Raw genomic sequence first — 21,544 nt, forward strand, 5'->3', positions numbered from 1 at the left:
AATGATTAGGTGAGGGAATTTGGTGAGGGAATAATGTGGCATAATGAAAAAATCAAATAATTTCTCTCTTTTCTCTCTTTCCTCTCACTTTTACATTTTCCAAGATGATGCCACGTCATTCCCTCACCAAATTCCCTCACTCTATCACTCCTCATAATTTTATACATTAACAAATAATATATTTTAAAATAAGTGAAAAAGAAAAAATATTTTGATCTTTTATTAAGTAATTTCAATCAATTCTTGTAGGACTGAAAAATATATAAATATTGGGTCAAACACAGTTGACCCACAGTTAACGGCACATGATGCGGATGATAATAATAATAATAATTAATATTATTAGAAATGACCAATATTAATAATGATTTTATTCCTTAGAAGTCAATTTACTGCTAACGTGAGTTATCAACCTTAATTCCTTTTTCTTCAAGGATGTGTTTCGAATGGCAAATTATAATTATTTTTATTTTTGTGTTTAAAAAAAAACAATCATTGTAATTTTTAGACCAGTATTATATATAAAAGAGAATCAGAAATGGAGCCAAAGAGAGAAAACAAAACAACAAGTCTCCAAATAGAAGGCATACAAGCAGAAAAAATTAAAAATAAAAATATATATTCCAATATTATTAGGTCAAACCACATTTTCTTTAAGTAGGTAAACTAAAATATATATTATTATAGCAGCTATCAACTAAATAAGTAGGCACCGTTAAAGAAAGAATAAATTTAGACAATCCAAAAAAATATATATAATTAAAATGCAAGTAAAAATATATTAGCATACAAGAATTAAAGTTTTATCTCTAGACAATATTCCCAATATATAGGTTTAGTTTAGTTAAACACTAGGGTTACTTAAATTTCAAAAATCATGCATAAAAAATCATAAGTTGTATTAGAGCTTCTTGAATTGAGAAAAAAAAAATGTTCAGTTTAATTACACACTTTTAAACTTATCTTGTTGACACCTTGTCAATATAAAAATAATCGATTATTTGTTTTTATAATTATAAATTAATACGTTTTAATTCATTTTAAAAAAAACTTAAAATTACTTTTTAAAAAATAATTTTAAATTTATTCAAATAAACCCAACTCCGCAGTCCCCAGGGGTATTAGTTTTAGTTTTAGTTTTAATTTTTTTTTTAATGGAATTTTATATATAATATTTTAAAAAAATAAAAAATGATGTAGGATTGGCTGTAGTTGAGAATATTATACATGAATTCCTAGTTTGTAAGGTCATTTTGAATAGATTTTATATATAATATAATATGGTTGGCTAGATTGTCCCTCGATATGATCCCATTATTCCATTCCATTTCATCCAAATTCGATATATTTAAATAGTTTATTATAAAATTCCAATGAAATGGTAACAAATTACAAACTGACAAAGAAGTTACACTGATTGATTGATTAATGAAAGATCATTTCACCAAACACCAAATAAATAAATTGAAGGGAAAATGATTGAAACCCTAACATAACTATTATTATTATTATTATTATTATTATTATTATTATCCCAAACCAGAGACAAGGTGGAGCTTCCGCTCGCAACCTCCGATCTCCGGCATCCTCCATTACACCTTACAGTCTTCTCCGAACTATATATATAAAATAATAACTATTTTTCTTAATTAATCAAATCAACCAATATCTATCATAATAAAGTGAGAAGTTGAGAAAATCATTCACAATGATTGAGCAAATCTCACCCACCATGTTACTTTTCTGTTCCTTAATTCAAACGAATATAACAAATATTAGTATTAGACAGACAGACCCATGATTCTATATATTTATATATGCATATACCTCTGTTAAAGTTCATCCAATAATATTCTTACCATATATAATAGTTAAAGTTCAATCTCTGCAATAACCTAAGAATTCATTCATTTAGTTAGTTTGTTTGTTTGTTTATTGTAGAAAATAAAGTTTGATATTATTAATTGCTGCAAAATTAAGTTTGAGCTATAATGTCTTCTTGTTTGTTTGGGGTCAGCCAGAGACCAAAAAAAAACATATATAGATAAGAATAGAATAATTTAATATTAAAAATAATAATAATATATGAATTAAAAAGTAGGGTAGTGATCGGACGGGTGTTGTTTTTCATTCGGGTCGGGTTTATAAAGAGATAAGGAGGTGGATGACAGGTGTTTGGTAGAGAGTGGAGTGGGGCCATTGTTTCGGGGAAGCATACAATGGGAAACCCGTGGGCGTGCGGCTCGATACATATATTTCATTAATTATAATCACTAGTATTTATAAAAACATTAATTCTTTTAATTTTGTACTTAATTTAAATTTTATTTATATTAACTAATTAATTAACTAATAAAAATAAAGTGGGCCTAATGGGCCACGCCACACCACGCCACGCCTTGTTGGTTACAGTTTAATGTCTCTCTACTCCGGCCGTTAATTACGGGCCATCATGTGGGTCCCAGTCTTGCTCTTTTTTTTTTTCTTTTTTTTTTCTCAGTCTCTGTCGTCTGGTTAGTGGGGTACAATAGTAAAAGATGAAATTTTGACTGAGAAGCTGGCGGGAGAGACTTATTAGAGAGAGAGTTTCTCTCTCAACATTTGTTTTCACTTTTACGACATGCTTCATCCCCAAATTACATGATTTGCCACTGAGAACTGTGAGGAACTGTGAGGAACTGTCCTCCCATAAGTACTACATTCCATCCACCTTTCCCTTCTCACACCACCTCAATTCAATCTCTCTCACACACACATATAAACACTCGCCGGCCGGCCGGAATACAGTCTTGTTAGAAAGAGAAAATGTCTGTAACAAATGTGATCTGCATTTGTAAATTCGTTCTTCTTCTCATCATAACAATGGTCGAGGCAAAGCTCCCAGGCGTCTACACCGGCGGCGCATGGCAAACCGCTCACGCCACTTTCTACGGCGGTAGTGATGCTTCTGGAACAATGGGTATGTCCCCATTTTCTTATATACTTCTTATAACATATTTTTCAACTATCGTCTCTAGTTTCTTATAATGTAAAGGATTTCCGCAGGTGGAGCTTGTGGTTACGGCAATCTATACAGTCAGGGCTACGGCGTGAACACGGCGGCGCTGAGTACAGCTCTGTTCAACAATGGGTTGAGTTGCGGCGCCTGTTTTGAGCTCAAATGTGCTAACGACCCACAGTGGTGTCATTCCGGTAGCCCATCGATCTTGATAACGGCGACGAACTTCTGCCCGCCTAACTTCGCCCAGGCTAGCGATAACGGTGGGTGGTGTAATCCTCCTCGCCCCCATTTCGATCTCGCCATGCCAATGTTCTTGAAGATCGCCGAGTACCGTGCCGGCATTGTTCCCGTCTCTTATCGCCGGTAAATCTTCTGCCTTTTTCTTGATTTGCTTAACTTTATTTATGACCATTCAAAATCTGACACGTCATGTTATCTGACAAGACATGTCCTGAACATTATTACTGTTTTTTAGTGGTCAGAAATTAGTTTTATTTTTTAATATGTTGAAATGACGAAATTGACCCTAAACAACTTTTATGCGCGTTTTTGTTACAGTGTGCCGTGCAGAAAGCAGGGAGGAATAAGGTTCACGATCAACGGCTTCCGTTACTTTAACCTGGTTTTGATCAGCAACGTTGCGGGTGCAGGGGATATAGTGAGGACTAGTGTGAAAGGTTCTAAAACTGGTTGGATAAGCATGAGTCGGAATTGGGGACAAAACTGGCAATCAAACGCCGTTCTGGTCGGACAAGCACTCTCTTTCCGGGTAACCGGAAGCGACCGTCGGACATCCACTTCTTGGAACATCGTTCCTTCTAACTGGCAGTTCGGTCAGACCTTCACCGGCAAGAACTTCAGGGTCTAGACCAATTTTCTTTCTTTGGGGAGGAAAAGGGGAGAAGGGAAATTCTTGATTTCCCACCCCTTTTTGATGTGAAATCATTTTTATATTACCCATTTGGATCCCAATTTCAAAGACAGTCTTTTTTTTCTTTCTTTTTTTTTTATTATTATTACCAATGTCTAGGGTTTTATGATTTGTGTATGTGGGAACAGGGCAGGGGGAAGAAGGAAATAATTTTCTTTTGTCGTCCAGTTTTGATTGGGAGGATACAGTGGGAACAGGGGAGGGGGAAGATTTGACTTTGTGTTTTAAATGTGTGTGTGTGTGAGAGAGAAAGAGTGTGGGCTGAAGCGGCTGCGGAAAGCATAATTGTAGCCCACAGCATCGTGAAAGGGGACGAGGATGAGGCATAATGCTAATTAATTATTAATTAATGTAATGTTTTTTTTTTATATATATTATATATATATATATAATGATAATGAAAAAGGTTTGTATGTATGTTCCCTACTTTGCTTCACTTTATTATCTTTTGTACTTCAAAAGCTGTCATTGTATAATATTGTTCCTCACTGTTATTATTACCATTTACAGGATCCTATGAAAAAAGAGAGAACAAACAGGATGATTCTCTAAAGATCATAGGATTCCATACGAGAGAATGTTGAATTCAATCATGTAATTGTTTTTTCAGTTTTACATTTAACTTCAATAAATTGACACTAAACAACCCATGATCATCAACCAAAGATAAAAAGAAAAGTCTTATGTTAAGAAAGTCATGACAAACAATTAGAATAAAACTCGGAGTTATATGATATGAAAAAGGCATGATAGAACTGTGTTTGGGCAATCTATCTATCTCCTCTTAGTCTTTTGTAGTTTCCATTGTTTGATTATATAATCTGCACCTTCCATCAGTGTTGCTTTGCGGTTATCTCTGGAATTCCATAGTTCTGGCACAGGATGACGATCATAAGGATTGTACATACTCATTTCAGTTAAGGCTCTTGTCACAGCTTCATACACTTCTTCCCCATATTCATCCTTCAAATTTACAAGTTTCTCATCATTTTCATCGATTACATACTCCTCCTGAATTCCCCAACCAACAATTAATTCAAAGATGGTGAGAAAAGAAGAAAACGTAAGACACATGTTTTTCAACAGGACTAACCTTAAAAGGACACCAAGTTGGGTCTCTAATATAATCCTCCCAAAGAGAGCACAATTCCACTGCATCTGCTTTAGAAAATTTCCCCTTTGCTGCTTTAAGGAACGGCTTTAAATCAAGTTCACCCAGTCTCTTCACGCATATAATAGAACGATGATGGTCCTTCAAACCCTGTCAATAATAATAATCATGTTTAAAGCATGCAGCAGCAGCAGCAAGTCACCTTAATTACTTAAGCTGTAATCACTTACAGTAATAAGCTCCTTACGAGCATCATCTAACTCCTCTTTGCTGATACGTTCCTTAACAATAAGTGCCTGATTTAGTGCTTCAGCTTCTTCAAGGTCATCTAACTTTTCCTTTAGTTCTTCCTCAACTTCATCCATCTTCTTCTTCGCATCCACATCTCCAGCCTCGTTCATATGTTTCATCACCCCTACAGCTCCTCTTAACCGCTCAATCTCCAGTTCTAATGCCTGCTTCGCATCGATTTTCTTTTCCAGATCCATAGCTTTCGCATGAAGTTTCTCCTTCTCTTTCTGCAACAATTTCTCAGACTCATCAATACACAGTTTTGTTCAATTTCATCACCTAAATTATAACCACAACAACAATATTAATTAAGCATCAAACCTTTTGCTCTTCCAACAGGTTCATCATTTTCTCATCCACTTTCTTCTGTTCTAAAATTGCCATTTCATTCTGCAATCATATAAAGCACCATATGAATAATGACAAAACCTCCATAAATCAAACAACATGATAATGATTATTGAGACAAAAATCAAATGAGACCATTTTCTTCTCATGGTCAAATCTCCTTTGTTCATTTTCAGTAACAGTTTCAAGCTCTTTCAGCTCTTCTTCTCGCTGCTTAAGCTTTTCCCTTTGACACTCTAATTCTGACATACTCCTTTCATGAGAATCCCAAACATTACGCAAGTAATTATATGCTTCATCCCGCATCGTCGTAATCTCTATATGAAAAAATTGAATAATAAGGAAAATGACAGTAAAGCATATAATCAAAAGTTTTGAAAATTATTTAAATCAGTTCCATACTTTGGTTATGTAAATGAACCATCTCTTCAGTCTTCTTCATAACATTGCCAATGGAAACTTCAATTGTGCTTATTTTTTTCTTCCTCTCTTCATACTCTAAATTTTTAACCTCCAGGTTATTGGTTAAACTAGACATAAGAGTCTTATCTTTCCTTTCAATCTCTGTTTGAATGTCCAATACAGTTTTTAGATCCCCATTCTTACGCAAATAGTCCCCAACGACACCTCTGGCATTATAGTCATCCTCCCGTGCTATCCAAGCATACAAACTCTCTCCTTTAGCCCCGAGTTTTTGCCAATCTCGCTTCCCATGGTTTTCAGCTGCAAATGTGGACTCAAACTTCATGGCATCTCCGAAACCAGTCCAATCTTTGTTGAACTCTACAACTGCAAATCCCGAATGACCACGGTAGTTCCACAAAAGTCTAACCCTGACAGGCTTAAGTCCCTTTTTCAACCAACCATCTCTCATAGTCGTAGAACGTTCATACCTACAACTGTTTTGATCAACAAAGATGTTGGACACCACTGCCACCCAAGGATGGACAAACAATTCTTCATTAGATTTCTGTTCAGATGTTTTGTTAATGGAACTGACTGATTTGTTTGGTCGAGAAATAGGAACATTCGTTGTTTTTACTTCATCACAAATCTGCATTGCTCCAGAAGGTCTTTCAGCAGGTTTAACAGCAGCGTCTGCAGTTGATAATGGTGCTTCAGTCTCAACAACGTGAGATGGTCTGTACTTTGGTGGCGATGCGCCACTTTTGTATTTGGACCTATCCCTGGTTGGGGAACGATAAGATCTCCTACTCCTATTATCATCATAATTTTCATGTCTCCTGTCGGATGATAAGCTATTGATTACATCTACATCCTTCTCCAGATACATCAACAAGGCTAAATGTCTAGCTCTATCCTTCCATCTTTCACCCTTGATGTCATAACCTATGCGAGAAGCATGATTTCTTATAGCCTTATAATCATAATCCTTACCTCTCCTGTCATAACAGTAAGGGCATTCAAACAATTTGCGTGATATTCGGACTCTGGTTTTCCTATCTCTCAGATCGTCGTAGCATCTTAACTTGTAATCTTCCAACTCCGAGTCAGCATAATCGTTTCTTTTATCAAGCTTGCTAGACATGTTCGGAACCTAAACATTAGAAAAGAAACGATCAAGCATTTTAAAACTAGTAGTGATCATTCTCATCACTAGATGATAGCTCAAACCTGTCGTACACATCCGCGAAGAAATGACGATGACGATGATAGAAGAACGATGATCGGAAAACTTACCTGGAGAAAGGTGGCGGCCACTGGTTTGGATCAGTGAAGAAGAGATGATAACCGCTAGGGTTTCTTGAGAAAGGAATTCTGGAATGATGAGTGAGAGATGAAAAAGGAATCAAGTTAGTTAGTCAAGAGAATGGGAAAAAGGCAAGACTTCATCAGTAATCAAAGGAGGCGGAATTTCACCACTCTATACGGACCACTGACATTTTGTTCTAGCCAGCCATATTCGAGTTTCTTTGTTTTATTCTTTTAAGTAATACAACATCATTATTTTAATTATATTATTCAAATCCACTCTATATAGATTAACAAAAAATATATATGATTAAAATTAATTGAAAACATTTTTTTAATATTTTTAACAATGAAAATTCATTCCATAAACACATACTCCTAATTTAGTTTTTATCTAAAAAAATCAATCGTGTAACACAAAAAAGAAAATTGAACTTCGAAACCCTAACCTAGAAAGATTAAACTTGCGAGACGAATCTACGTAGGGTTGTACTGGGCTGAAGCCCAACTAATTTTTTTTTATTATTTATCGAGCAAAGTCGACAAGTGATTAGTATTATCTTAAGACGTAGACATAACATTAGAAAGAAATTGTTAATATTTTAACCTCACACTCAAAGAGAAAGACATTTAGTAATATTGCAAACTTTATTAATCATGATATTTTAAAAAGTTCTTAATAAAAAATGGTCTAAATATTATATCATTAAAAACATTCAACACGAAATCTCATATATTTATTTATTATTATTACTAATATTACAAGAGATAGAAAAAATGAGACTGGGAGAAGAAAAATATGAGAAAGTAGAGAAGATAGATAAATTATTATATATATATATATATATATATATATATATATATATATTAGAAAAATTTTTCAATTCTCTTTTTGATTATATCTTCTAAATACTCTCGCTATTATTTCTCTCCTTCTATATTATAGGATAATACACTTACCTAATTTAGATAAAAAAAATATTGAGTCATTATCCACCTAGAAATATTAAATACTAATTATAAATAAATCTAAAAAAATGAAATTATGCCTACTTGGATTGTAGAAACATATACTTCGGATAAGGAATACTTTCATAAAAATGAATTGATTACCTAAAAAATTGATATAAATAAGGTACTCTATATTTGTTATTATTATTATTATTTACTATAAGAGGCAGATGGTTGATGACAGTTAGGGTTGGGATTAGAGGCATTGTTCAGATCCTTAAGAAGTTTCTCTAATTCCTTGATCATGGTTGGGCTCCACCGAAAGGCATCTCAGTGTCAGGCTGGCTGCATACATGATGTACTGCCCTTCAAGACGGTTGTCTAGGACCAAACCAAGGCTGCTTATTAGCCCATTCCACCAACAAAGGTAATAGACCTTGACCCTGACACCATTTCCAGAAGTACCCGCCCCAAAACTGCACACACTATTTGCATTGAACCTGGGCCAAATAAGAATTCAAAATATTTGAAGAATATATTCTGTAAAAGTATTTACCAGTGGCAAGATATTCTGGAGTAGCATATCAATATATGTCCCAATTAGGCAGGCCCTGTCTTTTATTTTAATCAAACTTTTAGTTTACTAATCACACCCAGTTGTGCCATACTAATTCTTTTAAATCTATAGGATTCGAATCTCATGAAACAATCTAATTCTCAATGAAAACAATGGGTTATTATTATTAAACCTCAATCTGGTTTGACTATTACCATTTACTTGAATAAAAACTATGATATAAAGGAACAGGTGCAGAGATATCATATGATCCTATGAGACAAAGAGAGAATGTTAGGTGAAAATGGAAAAGGAAGGGTGAATTCAAAGTGAAGAATATCATTAATTAATATCATTTTCTGATCTATTCTTTCTTTTTCACATTTAACTACTACCAATTATAATCATCTAATTAATATGGACAAGAATATAAAGTAATTGTGATGTTAAGAAAGTAATAACAAACAAACAAAGAATTCTATTCAATTCTATTCGGAGTTATATGTAAAACCTTAAGAAGAAGAAGGCATGGCATTGATAGAACTAAGTTTGGGCTATCTATCTATCTATCTATCTATTTCCTCTTAGTCTTTTGTAGTTTCCACTGTTTGACTATATGTATTGCCCCCTCCTTCAGTGTTGCTTTCCGGTTTTCTTTGGAATTCCACAGTTCTTGCACAGGACGCCGATCATGAGGACCGTATTTACTCATTTCAGTCAAGGTTCTTGTCACAGCTTCATACACTTCCTTCCCATACACTTTCTTCAGATTTTTAAGTTTCTCGTCATTCTCATCAATTACATCCTCCTCCTCCTGAGTAGTTCCCCAACCAATTTCAGCCCAACTCATTGCAGCAATAAAGAAAATTAATTCAAAGATGGTGCAAAAAAAAGTAAAACATACCTCCTTCACAGGATCAACCTTAAAAGGACACCAACTTGGGTCTCTAATGTAATCCTCCCACAAAGAGCACAACTCCACTCCCTTTTCTGGAGCTTCTTCTTTAGAAAATTTCTTCTTTGCTGCTTTGAGGAACGGTTTTACATCAAGTTCACCCAGTTTCTTCACACATATAATAGATCGACCGTGATTGTCCATCAATCCCTGTTAATAATAATAATACAAAGCATGCAACAGCAAGTCACCTTTCTGAACTATTCATTATTACTTAAGCTTTAAGCACTTACATTAATAAGCTCCTTACGAGCATCATCTAACTCCTCTTTGCTGATACGTTCCTTAACAATAAGTGCCTGATTTAGTGCTTCAGCTTGTTCAAGGTCATCTAATTTTTCCTTTAGTTCTTCCTCAACTTCATCCATCTTCTTCTTCGCTTCCACATCACCAGAATCGTTCATATGTTTCATCACCCCTACAGCTCCTCTTAACCGCTCAATCTCCAGTTCCAATGCCTGCTTCGCATCGATTTTCTTTTCCAAATCTAATGTTTTTGCATGAAGTTTCTCCTTCTCTTTCTGCAACAATTTCTCAGACATCAATACACAATTTTGTTCAATTTCATCAACTAAATTATAACAACAACAATATTAATTAAGCATGAAACCTTTTGCTCTTCCAACAGGTTCATCATTTTCTCATCCACTTTCTTCTGTTCCAAAATTGCCATTTCATTCTGCAATCATATAAAGCACCATATGAATGATGACAAAACCTCCATAAATCAAACAATATGATAATGATTATTGAGACAAAAATCAAATGAGACCATTTTCTTCTCATGGTCAAATCTCCTTTGTTCATTTTCAGTAACAGTTTCAAGCTCTTTCAGCTCTTCTTCCCTTTGCTTAAGCCTTTCCCTTTGACACTCTAATTCTGACATACTCCTTTCATGAGAATCCCAAACACCACGCAAGTGATTATATGCTTCCTCCCGCATCATCTTGATCTCTATATGAACAAAAATTGAATAATATGGAAAAAGACAGTTAAGCATAGAATCAATTTTTTAGAAAATGATTTAAATGTGTTCCATACTTTGGTTATATGAATGAACCATCTCTTCATTTTCCTTTATAACATTGTCCATCGACGTTTCAACTGTGCTTATTTTTTTCCTCGTCTCTTCATACTCTAACTTTTTAACCTCTAGGTTATTGGTTAAACTAGACATAAGAGTCTTATCTTTCCTTTCAATTTCTCTTTGAATGTCCAATACAGATTTTAGATCCCCATTCTTACGCAAAAAGTCCCCAACAACTCCTCTAGAATTATAGTCATCCTCCCTTGCTATCCAAGCATACAAACCATCTCCTTTAGACCCGAGTTTATGCCAATCTTGCCTCCCATGGTTCTCTGCTTCAAATGCAGACTCAAACTTCATGGCATCTCCGAAACCATTCCAATCTTTGTTGAACTCTACAACTGCATATCCAGATTGACCAAGGTAGTTCCACAAAATCCGAACCCTCACAGGCTTAAATCCCCTTTTCAACCAACCATCTCTCAAAGTCGTGGAACGTTCATACCTACAACTGTTATGATCAACAAAGATGTTGGCCACCACGGCCACCCAAGGATGAACAAACAACTCTTCATTAGATTCGAGTTCTGATGTTTTGTTTGGTTGAGTAATAGGAACATCTTTTTCTGCTTCATCACAAATCTGCATGGGTGTAGAAGAGCTTTCAGCAGGTTTATCAGCGTCTGCAGTTGATAATATTGGTGATCCACTCTCAACGTCTTCATGAAATACAGAACGGTGAGAAGAGCTTATATCCCTCTGGATATATTCAGCATTCAGATCCTCGTAACAATTTAACTTGCAATCTTCCAACTCTGAACCACATCCATAATCATTCCTATTATCGATCTTGCTAGACATATTCGGGACCTAGTCATTAGAAAATAAAGATCAATTCCCAACACTAGATGATAGCTAAAACCTGTCCGTATGATGATGAATGAAGGAGAAGAATGATTACCTGGAAAAAGGTGACGGCGACTGGTTTGGGTCAGTGAAGACACTAGCTAGGGCTTCTTGAAAGCATGAAGGAATTCTGAAAACGAATCGACTTTCTATGGCTGGCTGGCTGGCTCGGAATTTCTACTCTGTATGTACGAACTACTCAAATTTCGCTCCGGCCATATATATTCGAACATGTTTTCTTTTATGGAATCTTATTAAATAATTCACTTTATTCATTCCCATATTAATTTGTTATTGGTCAAATCTTTTTGAAATAATTGTTATTTTTTAAAAGTGGTTAAGTTATTAACAATATATTGGAAGTTTATTATTATTAAGTTTTGCTGGGTTTAAATGTTTTTCTATAATGTGACTATTCTAATTTGCTTCTTCTCTTTTAAAAAAAATGAATTACCTCCTTGTCTGTGTCTTTCTTTTTTCTTTTGTCTGATTTTTCAAAACATCTCCCTTGAACTGTTTATTGATAGGTTCATTTGAAAGCAATCATGAACATTCAAATTAGGATTATTAAAAAAATTTACATTCTAAATTAATCTATTCCAAATTTGAGCAGTTTAAAAAAAAAGTGTGTTATAGTATTTTTTTTCTCATTTTAATACAATGTTCGGCATCACTAAGGACTAGTTTCGTCTATGAGTCTTTTAGGCTTTTCTTTTTATTTTATTTTAAAAAAAGACAAATGAATTATTTAAAATTTGTGTAAGAAAAGGTATCAGAATATCTTTTTAAATTTAAATTTAATAAAAGTAAAATTTATTTTGATATTTTAAGTAGGGTGAGTATACCATAATTTTTTATCAATATTTTGTATCTTACCAAAAATTTTAATATAGAAAAATCATTACTTTTTTTGTACATTAATTTTGATATAATTTAATTTTGGTACGGTATTAATATTATACCGTTGATATAAAAAAATATATTTACTAAACATAAAACGTTAAACAAAACTAAAATTTAGTTTATATAATTGAATAGTATCAAATCTATTTGGAAAAAATTTATTAAGTTTAGATAAACAAAGTAAATACCTTAAAAATTGAGATTCAAATATATTTGGAGAATAAAATAAATTTATTAAAATGGGTTGATTCATTAATAACCATTTAATCCTGTTAAAAATTTCGTAATTACCAATGTAATTTTTGAAATGGAAATTAAAGTATAATTATTCATAATTTAATTATTTATTATTTATTTTTTAGTATAATATTATATATATTTAATTTATAAATATTATTTCGATATATACTTACCTACCAAAAATTTAAAAATTAACTTTTACCAATTATTTATTATTTATGTATCGTTACCATACTTTAATTTTTTTTCGTTATATCAAAAAAATTAATATTTTCGATATTTTATGGTACGGCATTTTCAATATACCGATAATATCGATAATTTTGAACCCCTAATTTTAAGTTCTACTAACAATAAATAATGTAATTTAATAACTAGAATGATGTGATAGAATCATTTTAGAAAAAAAAAATAAAATAAAATACCAGAGATCAAATCAATGAGTGATCAAGTCATGGGGCATATAAACAATTGGGAATATGAGACAAATATGTTAAGGAGATAGCATTATTTCACAAGACATCAACTTTGACTTTTTCTTTTAAGAAGAAAATCAAACATGACCAAAACATAAAGTAACAATTTATTAGACAAGTTCCGTAACAAAGAATCAGTCTTAAATTAGACATAACAATAGCAACCATGAATGTTCAAACATGGATAAAAAATATAACATGATTTAGTTTTAGTGCACCTGATGCATATGACTAACATAATATAGGACATTCTGGTTGCCTTATTTGTCAAATCAATACTTTAACTTCATTGTAAGCAATGTTACATATATATTCCAAAATTCTTAAAACTTACAAAAAAAACAAACTTATAAACTGCTGCCTGCATTTATAATAATAATAACAATGTTTCCTGCACCATATAGAAAGACGAATGAATTTGACAGTGAAGAATTTCGTCTTCAAGTTAGTAGCTTTGCTAGCTTGTATGTAAGAATACATCTTGATCATGATCTTCATCATAATATCCCTATTCTATTTGTTATTATTATTTACTATAGGAGGCAGATGGCCTCAAAAAGTCTTCTGCGGCGGGGTTTCTCCTAGCAGCGTAGCTTGAGCTTAACCTCCTCCCAGAAACTGGTCGATCAGAATTAGGGTTTAGATTAGAGGCATTGTTCAGATCCTTAAGTTCCTCTAATTCCTTTACTACCTCGATCATGGTTGGTCTGAACTTGGGCTCCACCGAAAGGCATCTCAGTGCTAGGCTGGCTGCATTCATGACCACATCCATCGTGTACTGTCCTTCAAGACGGTTGTCTAGGACTCGGTGAATTTTCCGCTTGTTGGCAAGCCAAGGCTTAGCCCAATCCACCAATTTCTGTTCAGACGAAGGCCTATTATTGTCCATTGACCTTCGCCCTGACAACATTTCCAGAAGTACCACCCCAAAACTGTACACGTCGCTCTTTGCACTCAAATGACCTGAAATTAAAATATCTGAAGCATGTAATATTCTGTAAAATAATAATCTTGTTTGTAAGTGTAGTAGTAGTAGTACCAGTGGCAAGATATTCTGGAGCAGCATATCCATATGTCCCCATCACTCTTGTGGAGACATGACTCTTGTCCCCATTAGGCCCGTCTTTCGCTAACCCGAAATCAGAAAGCTTCGCATTGTATGCCTTTGCAATTGAAACACACGCAGAACCGTATTAGGGTCCCCGCCACTCCACATAGGCATAAACCAATACAAATATATAGCTTACCGAATCAAGCAAGATGTTGGAAGTCTTGAAATCCCTATATATCACTTTTGTCTTGGCACTGTGAAGAAAAGCTAGCCCTTCCGCAGCACCAAGAGCCACCTTTAGTCGAAGGTTCCAGGAAAGCGGTTGGAAGTAGGAACCTCCTGTGTTAAAGTTGTTGTATTTAGTAATAATTACTATATGAAATGAAAAAAAACAAAACAAACAAAACTAACTTCTGAATAAATGATTCTCTAAGCTCCCTCTGGGCATGAATTCATAGACAAGAAGCCTTTGTTCATCTTCCAAGCAAAACCCAACCAGTTTCACAAGATTTGGATGATAAAACTGCCCCAAGTAATTCACCTCTGCCTATAATCCATTGATATATAATTCAAAATAAATCAATAACCCATTAATTAAGAAAGAAACTAATATATAATTCCAAATAAAAATCAAAACTCACCAACCACTCTCGGTGACCTTGAAAACCATCTTGGTTGAGCCTTTTAACGGCAATCACCATGCCAGTACCCGGCTTTGCAGCCTCTAAAGAGTGTTCATCAATCCAACCTTTAAACACGGACCCAAACCCACCTTCCCCTAACACACTATCCATTCGGAAGTTTCTTGTGGCCGATTTCAGGTCAGAGAAAGCAAAGTTCTTCAAATTAGGGGATTGTTGCAGGATTTCATTCTCACTTTTCGTTGCCAGAGGTGTTGCCAGAGGTGTTGCCAGAGGTGCTGACGAGAACAAAGAAGAGGCTTTAGTGCTGCTATAATTAGAACCACCACTCAGACTGCTTCCGTGCTTTGGATCTTCTTCACCTGAATCAAACAAGCAACTTCAATATGTGTAACAACAGCCTGGAGATCTAACTGTATCTTGATAATTTCATCCAGAAAGTAATCAAGAACAACTGAAAAATGGATCAATACAATACCCACCAGTTTGACTGAGGCTTTCGCCGCCTTTAATTCGAGAACTGAGACAACTCCCCATGGAAAACAAGCCAGGGAAGCAAGAAGCCACCTTAACCTCCTCCTTCGCCAGTTCTATTAATTAATTCCACAAAGCAAAAAAGCGTTACAACTTCCAAAAAGGCAACTAATCATATAGAAACAGATCCTGGATATTCAGGTGCAGAAATCAAAACTGATCAGAAAATAAAAAGCGTTAAAAAGTCCCCACCTTTCATTGATAATTGATTCCACACCAGGTGGAAATTCGGCAGCAAATAGGTTCAGAGGTCTGATGGGTCGGTCGTCTACTCGTCTTGGAGCTTCGTGACAGGCCTATTGTCCGCAAGAAGGGAGCAGTTTGGGGGAGAAGTGGGAGATGGGATGGTATGCATTAATGGTGGGAGTGAAGGCTGGTACAGTAGAAAGTTGTGAACAAAAAATAATGAAAATGGTAAGATGGGTACAAAATAAGTCTCTTTCCTTTCTCTCGGTCGCTAGTGGACGACTGTAATGGAGGGTGGACTTGGAGCTGTATGGTCTCTCTCTCCCTCTTTCTTCAAGACAAAGTCAGTGTGGGGGAGAGAAGGAAGTCATTCACAGGAAACAGATAAGCCTCCGTGGGACCCCAACTCATCTCTGCCGTTGGATCTGAATTGCTTACGTCAAATTCCCTCATATTTCGGTCGTAGCAATTAGAATAACCACCAACATTCAAGTAATTTTCAATCTTAATCATTGATTGCTTCTTCTTCTTCTTCTTCAACCTCCACTAAAGACTTTACATTCAGACATAAGATTTTTGATTGAGATGGGAGGTTGATGACCTGAATTCATCATATCTTTAAGAATAATATCTGCATCTTCCAACTTCCCATCTTTGCAAAGAATTTCAACTGTCATCGAATAGCTAGTGGAATTTGGAACCATTCCTTTTTGACCCATTTCATTAAGCATCCTTAGAGCTCTATAGGAATTACCTTCTTTGCAATACCCAAGTATCATCATGTTATAAATCACATCATTTGGTTCAAAATTCATTGATTCAAATAGTTTTGATGCTTCCTTCATATTTCCTTTCATACACCATCCATTTATCAATACGCCAAATGTTCGAATATCTGGTGATAAACCAACTTTCTTCAAGGAATGAAATAACTCGATTGCTCTAACCATGTTACCTGATCGTGTACAACACTGAATAAGGATTGTGTATGTTGTTTTAGATGGGGGGATGCCTCTCTCCTTCATCTCTAACATCAATCTTTCACCAACTTGTAGATTTCCGGCTTTTGAGAAACCTGAAATTAGTACATTGTAGGTAACCAGAGATGGCAATAGGCCTAGAGATTTCATTCGTTCAAATAAACTCAAAGCTTTCTCCATTTTTCCGGTTTCACAGAAGCCATTCATTAGGGTATTGTAAGTGATGAGATTAGGTTCCATCCCAGCTCCTTTCATCGTTGCCAACAATTCCTCAGCTTCTGAAACTCTCATTTCTTGGCAAAACCCCCAAATTAAAGTGTTGTACGTCACAACATTACATGCCACACCTCTTGTACGCATTTCATCGAGCAGTTGGAAGGCTATGTCCATTTGGCCGGTGTTTGCATATTCTTTCATCATACAATTGTAGGTATAAACATTCGGCCAAATTCCATCGACCTTCATCTTCTCGTACAGATTAAACCCATCCTCCCTAAGCCCATTCTTGAAAAGACCATTGATCAAGACAGTGTAAGTGTACTGATTAGGAACAAGACCTAGCTGCCCAATAACATTGAACAACTCCTTCGCCCTGTCAATCTCACCTTCTTTACAACACCCCTCAATCAAACTAGTGTAGATAACCACGTTCGCTTTCCAATCCGAATCCTGCAACTGATTCATGATCTCAAAAGCTTTATCCAACGAACCAATCTCACAGCAATACTTGATCATTATCCCAAAACTGTGTTGGTCCACCATATTACTACTCTTAAACTCTCTGAAAAGTTTCCAAGCTTTCTCCAATTCGTTTGACCTGAGAATACACAACAGAACACTGTTAAAAGTTCTGGAAGAGGGGCGCAGACCGATTTCAATCATTCTCTTAAGATAGAACAAGCAGGGGTCGTGCAATTGCATTCGAGCATGGGAGGAGATGATTGTTTCGAAGAGAAGAGCTTGATGATGGGGTACGAGGGCAAAGTGGGGATCGGTTAGTGAGTTGAGAAGAGAGGAAAGGTTGAAAGATGGGAAGGTGATCCGGCCGGAGAGAAGTCGGAGGAGGAGGGATTGGGCGTCGGAATGCTTGTCGGAGGAAACGAGAAGATGCAGGATGATAGCTAAGGATTGGTAGCTGTGCTGGAAATCATTGGTCATGGATGAATTGAATAGAGAAAGAGCTTTGGACGGCGGAATCTTCACCAAACTAGGAATCAAAGCAATGCAGTTTCGCCGCATTCCAGTCATCATTCAAAGACACGAAGGAAGGAGGGGAAAACAAAAGGGGCGGTCGGGGTTTTCACCAAACTGGAAATCAAATCTACGTTTTGTTTTGTTTTGTAACAATTTCCCTATCATCAAATATCTAAAATATTATATTTTTTGGTTTGTGAAAAAACCTGGCTACAATTTTGATTCGAGCATTTAGAATTATTCGAATTTATTTTTATAGTTTTCTAATTGAAATTGTATATATATATTTTTGGTCTCTTGTGGCCTTTTAGTATTGGTATTTCTTTTTTTATCTATCATATTTGAGTTAGGTTGCATTTTATTTGGTTCAGCATATGTTTAATAATCAGTTTTTTGTCTCGAATTATTGTAATCCAAATAAAATTTGCAATCGTTGGTGGATCGTTTATCGCTCATATACTCTGATTGTGTTGTTGATCTTTTCTCGAGTTCGTGTCCGTCTCCTTCTTAACAATAAATATGACCAAATAATCGAACCTATAGATATTTTTTATTTTTTTAAATAAAGAGTTAGTGGATTTAAATTTTCTTATAGAGTCTCTTACAAATATTTTTTCATCATTTGTATCAATTTCTCGTTATTTCGACTATATGTATAGATGACCATTACCATTTGTCATGACATTTTTTGACGTTACTTACCGTTCATCGATTAATTAAGAATAATTTTAACTGTTGCACTATTTTATTGGTTTGTTCAACTTGCTTTATTGCAACACTCATTACTTATAACTCAAATAAATTAAAAAAATTATTTTGTAAATTGTTCATACAAATTAATATATAGATCATTAAAATAAATTATTTTGATTTTGAAAATATTAATTGATTTTATATATATATATATATATATATATATATATATATATATATAAATTTATATAAAAAAAAAATAGTATCAATTATGTAACACTTTGAACTAGTTTGATTCAGCGTTTAAACGTTAAGTTTGAGTGTTTGTGTAATAAGATGTAGCTAAAGTGTCTACTAATAAACTATTACAGTAATTTTACACAAAATTATAATAAACACATTTTGCGTTTAAACTCAATTTTATCTTTATTTCACTCATAAGCATTTAAACTTATAATCTCAATGATTTCCTTCTCATCACTTTTAAATATTTTTTTATTTATTTTCTCTTATTTTTCTCTCATTTTTTTATACATTTTCTAAATCTATTTAATCTCTTTTAATTATTTTATTCATTATCTCTCATCTATTTAATCTCTTTTTAATTATTTTATTCTTTTTTTAATCTATTTTATCTCTTTTTAATAATTTTATTTAGAGAAATTATATAGGCAAAGAAGCAAGATCACTAATCCTACCTAGCATGATCACTAATCCTACCCGGTATGATGTGACATGTGTAGAAGAGAGAAATGAAAAAAAAAATTCTATATTTCAAATATCTCATTCTCACACCTCTCTTATATTCTGTTCACCGAATATTTCATTTTATCTTTTTCTCTCAACTTAAGAAAATATCTTTTTGTTTATTTATTATTATTTAAAAAAAATTATTAATTTTTTTTATATATATCTATATATTTTGTATATCATATTTATATTAAATATATTTAAAATTATATATTTATAAAATTAATATATGATTTATAAAATATATGATTTTTTAGTTTAAATTATTTATTAATATTTAAAATTATATATTAAAAAATATAAAATTTAATATATTAATAAAATTTATTTTCAAATATATTATTTTTTAGTTTAAATAATTTATTAATATTTAAAATTGAATTAATATATATATAATATTAATTATTAAATAATATTATAAAAATAAATATTAATTATTAAATAATATTATAAAAATAAATATTAAATAAGGTGAAATTATATCAAACTTACCTAGCTTATTTGATAAGCTACCTAGCTTATTCGATAAATTGAAGTCAATAAACTGAGATTAAGCTGAATCAAACTAGTTCTTTATATAAGTAAAAATTAAATTAAATCATGTTTACCCAATAAATATATGATAATTATTTTATTTTTTAATTAAAAAATTAACACAATTATCACTCTAATTACGTACCTTTACTACAACTTAACGCGTATTAGCTGTGATAAAACATTTTATCTCTTAAACATCGACTTTTATCACTTGAACTATCATATTGAGTTATCTTGTTATTTATAATTACTCTATTTATTTTTACTTTATTCTCAATATAGTCTTGTTTATTTTATTAATAAAAAGTCTTAATTTAAAAAAATAAATTATAATATATAATAATTTTTTAAATGCTGCTCATCGAAATTATAAATGAGTCTCATCCTATAATTTTTTATTAAAAAAGTAATATAATTTCATAAGAATATATATAGCTTGGTCTTGAAACATAAACACAATACTTAATTAAGACATATCCTCATAATTAATTAAGATTAGGAACAGAAGTACATACATTGAAGCAGGCAGTCAAGCAGAGCTTAGAGACCACAGTAAATCATTAACTATATACTGTGGCCATGATCTATGGATAAACTAAGCCCAGACATGAGTCTTATTTATAAGAAATAAGAAACACACTATATATATATATACAACACAAAGCACATAAACATATTTGATCTTAATTAATACGAGGATTTAATAATTAATCAAAGCTGATTAATACATAATTGCAGCTCTCTCCGCAGCTGCATGAGCCATGAAGCCCTCCGCCGCAGCTGCATGAGCCATGTAACCCTCAGCCGCAGCTGCATGAGCCATGTAACCCTCCGCCGCAGCTGCATGAGCCATGTAACCCTCAGCCGCAGCTGCATGAGCCATGTAACCCTCCGCCGCAGCTGCATGAGCCATAAAACCCTCAGCAGCTGCATGAGCCATGGAGCCTTCCTCAGCTCCCCCACCATGTTTGCATAGATATTTGTTTGTTGCCATACGAGACTTAAAACTATACATGCATGAACTGATCGATCCAGTAAAACACAAAACAGGGTTAATATATATTATCTTAATAATTTATTTTATTATTTAATCAAATAATAATAATTAAAATTCATACACTTTGGCTGGAGTAGCTATAGCCACGTCGGTTGGAATCGGCACATCAAGGTACATCTTCTTTTCACTGCTTATGACAAATAATATATAATTAATGAAACACACAAATTAATGATTTTTTTTCTTAATTAATTTAAAGAAAAAAACTAAAAATGGTAGCTAACTAGCTAGGGTTGTTACCCGAAGTTGCAAGACATTTTCTTTCTTAGGAAGAGAGAGAGAGATAAAAGCTTAAATTTTTGTTTTGGTACGAGATTAAATGTTATCCCATGGCTGCTATTTATATTAGTTAGTCTTCCAGATCTGCCCGACACGTGTTTGAATCATATCCATATGATGGATGATGCATATGCCCCCCTTTATTTTATGCATTATTAACCTTTATGTCTATTTATCTTTTTGATTCATGCATGAGTTCTTATAATTTGATCTTGAATAGAAATGTATAAATA

The 21,544-nt window shown here is 33.5% G+C and overlaps 6 protein-coding genes across 6 annotated transcripts; 1 reads left to right on the top strand and 5 right to left on the bottom strand.

The window, feature by feature from the left end:
- The first annotated feature begins 2,719 nt into the window (after positions 1 to 2,719).
- LOC124914269 (expansin-A4) lies at positions 2,720 to 4,358 on the top strand. The gene is made up of 3 exons (XM_047454777.1): positions 2,720 to 2,959; positions 3,046 to 3,364; positions 3,560 to 4,358. Exons 1-3 carry the CDS (start codon positions 2,806 to 2,808, stop codon positions 3,867 to 3,869), a joined length of 783 nt encoding a protein of 260 aa, XP_047310733.1. The 5' UTR covers positions 2,720 to 2,805; the 3' UTR covers positions 3,870 to 4,358.
- A 224-nt stretch (positions 4,359 to 4,582) lies between these two features.
- On the bottom strand, positions 4,583 to 7,525 carry LOC124916295 (protein INVOLVED IN DE NOVO 2-like). Its single transcript, XM_047457020.1, has 7 exons — positions 7,384 to 7,525; positions 6,085 to 7,240; positions 5,818 to 5,999; positions 5,656 to 5,724; positions 5,274 to 5,600; positions 5,026 to 5,193; positions 4,583 to 4,943 (listed from the first exon to the last, which is right to left on the bottom strand). The coding sequence occupies exons 2-7, from the start codon at positions 7,229 to 7,231 to the stop codon at positions 4,707 to 4,709; spliced, it is 2,130 nt and encodes a 709-aa protein (XP_047312976.1). The 5' UTR covers positions 7,232 to 7,240; positions 7,384 to 7,525; the 3' UTR covers positions 4,583 to 4,706.
- Positions 7,526 to 9,425: 1,900 nt separating this feature from the next.
- LOC124915326 (factor of DNA methylation 4-like) lies at positions 9,426 to 11,976 on the bottom strand. The gene is made up of 7 exons (XM_047456019.1): positions 11,846 to 11,976; positions 10,899 to 11,754; positions 10,630 to 10,811; positions 10,468 to 10,536; positions 10,091 to 10,378; positions 9,807 to 10,007; positions 9,426 to 9,716 (listed from the first exon to the last, which is right to left on the bottom strand). Exons 2-7 carry the CDS (start codon positions 11,743 to 11,745, stop codon positions 9,477 to 9,479), a joined length of 1,827 nt encoding a protein of 608 aa, XP_047311975.1. The 5' UTR covers positions 11,746 to 11,754; positions 11,846 to 11,976; the 3' UTR covers positions 9,426 to 9,476.
- Positions 11,977 to 13,739: 1,763 nt separating this feature from the next.
- On the bottom strand, positions 13,740 to 15,999 carry LOC124913787 (probable serine/threonine-protein kinase PBL10). The gene is made up of 7 exons (XM_047454202.1): positions 15,828 to 15,999; positions 15,584 to 15,691; positions 15,102 to 15,463; positions 14,872 to 15,007; positions 14,657 to 14,799; positions 14,449 to 14,572; positions 13,740 to 14,372 (listed from the first exon to the last, which is right to left on the bottom strand). The coding sequence occupies exons 1-7, from the start codon at positions 15,832 to 15,834 to the stop codon at positions 13,936 to 13,938; spliced, it is 1,317 nt and encodes a 438-aa protein (XP_047310158.1). The 5' UTR covers positions 15,835 to 15,999; the 3' UTR covers positions 13,740 to 13,935.
- A 192-nt stretch (positions 16,000 to 16,191) lies between these two features.
- Positions 16,192 to 18,114, bottom strand: LOC124913785 (pentatricopeptide repeat-containing protein At4g11690). The gene has a single exon (XM_047454201.1). It carries the CDS (start codon positions 18,050 to 18,052, stop codon positions 16,358 to 16,360), a length of 1,695 nt encoding a protein of 564 aa, XP_047310157.1. The 5' UTR covers positions 18,053 to 18,114; the 3' UTR covers positions 16,192 to 16,357.
- A 2,481-nt stretch (positions 18,115 to 20,595) lies between these two features.
- On the bottom strand, positions 20,596 to 21,340 carry LOC124916581 (pupal cuticle protein G1A-like). The gene is made up of 3 exons (XM_047457310.1): positions 21,273 to 21,340; positions 21,094 to 21,159; positions 20,596 to 20,997 (listed from the first exon to the last, which is right to left on the bottom strand). Exons 1-3 carry the CDS (start codon positions 21,287 to 21,289, stop codon positions 20,697 to 20,699), a joined length of 384 nt encoding a protein of 127 aa, XP_047313266.1. The 5' UTR covers positions 21,290 to 21,340; the 3' UTR covers positions 20,596 to 20,696.
- Between the last annotated feature and the right edge of the window lie 204 nt (positions 21,341 to 21,544).

The sequence above is a fragment of the Impatiens glandulifera genome, chromosome 9 (genome assembly GCF_907164915.1).
Source record: "Impatiens glandulifera chromosome 9, dImpGla2.1, whole genome shotgun sequence".
Lineage (NCBI taxonomy): Eukaryota > Viridiplantae > Streptophyta > Magnoliopsida > Ericales > Balsaminaceae > Impatiens > Impatiens glandulifera.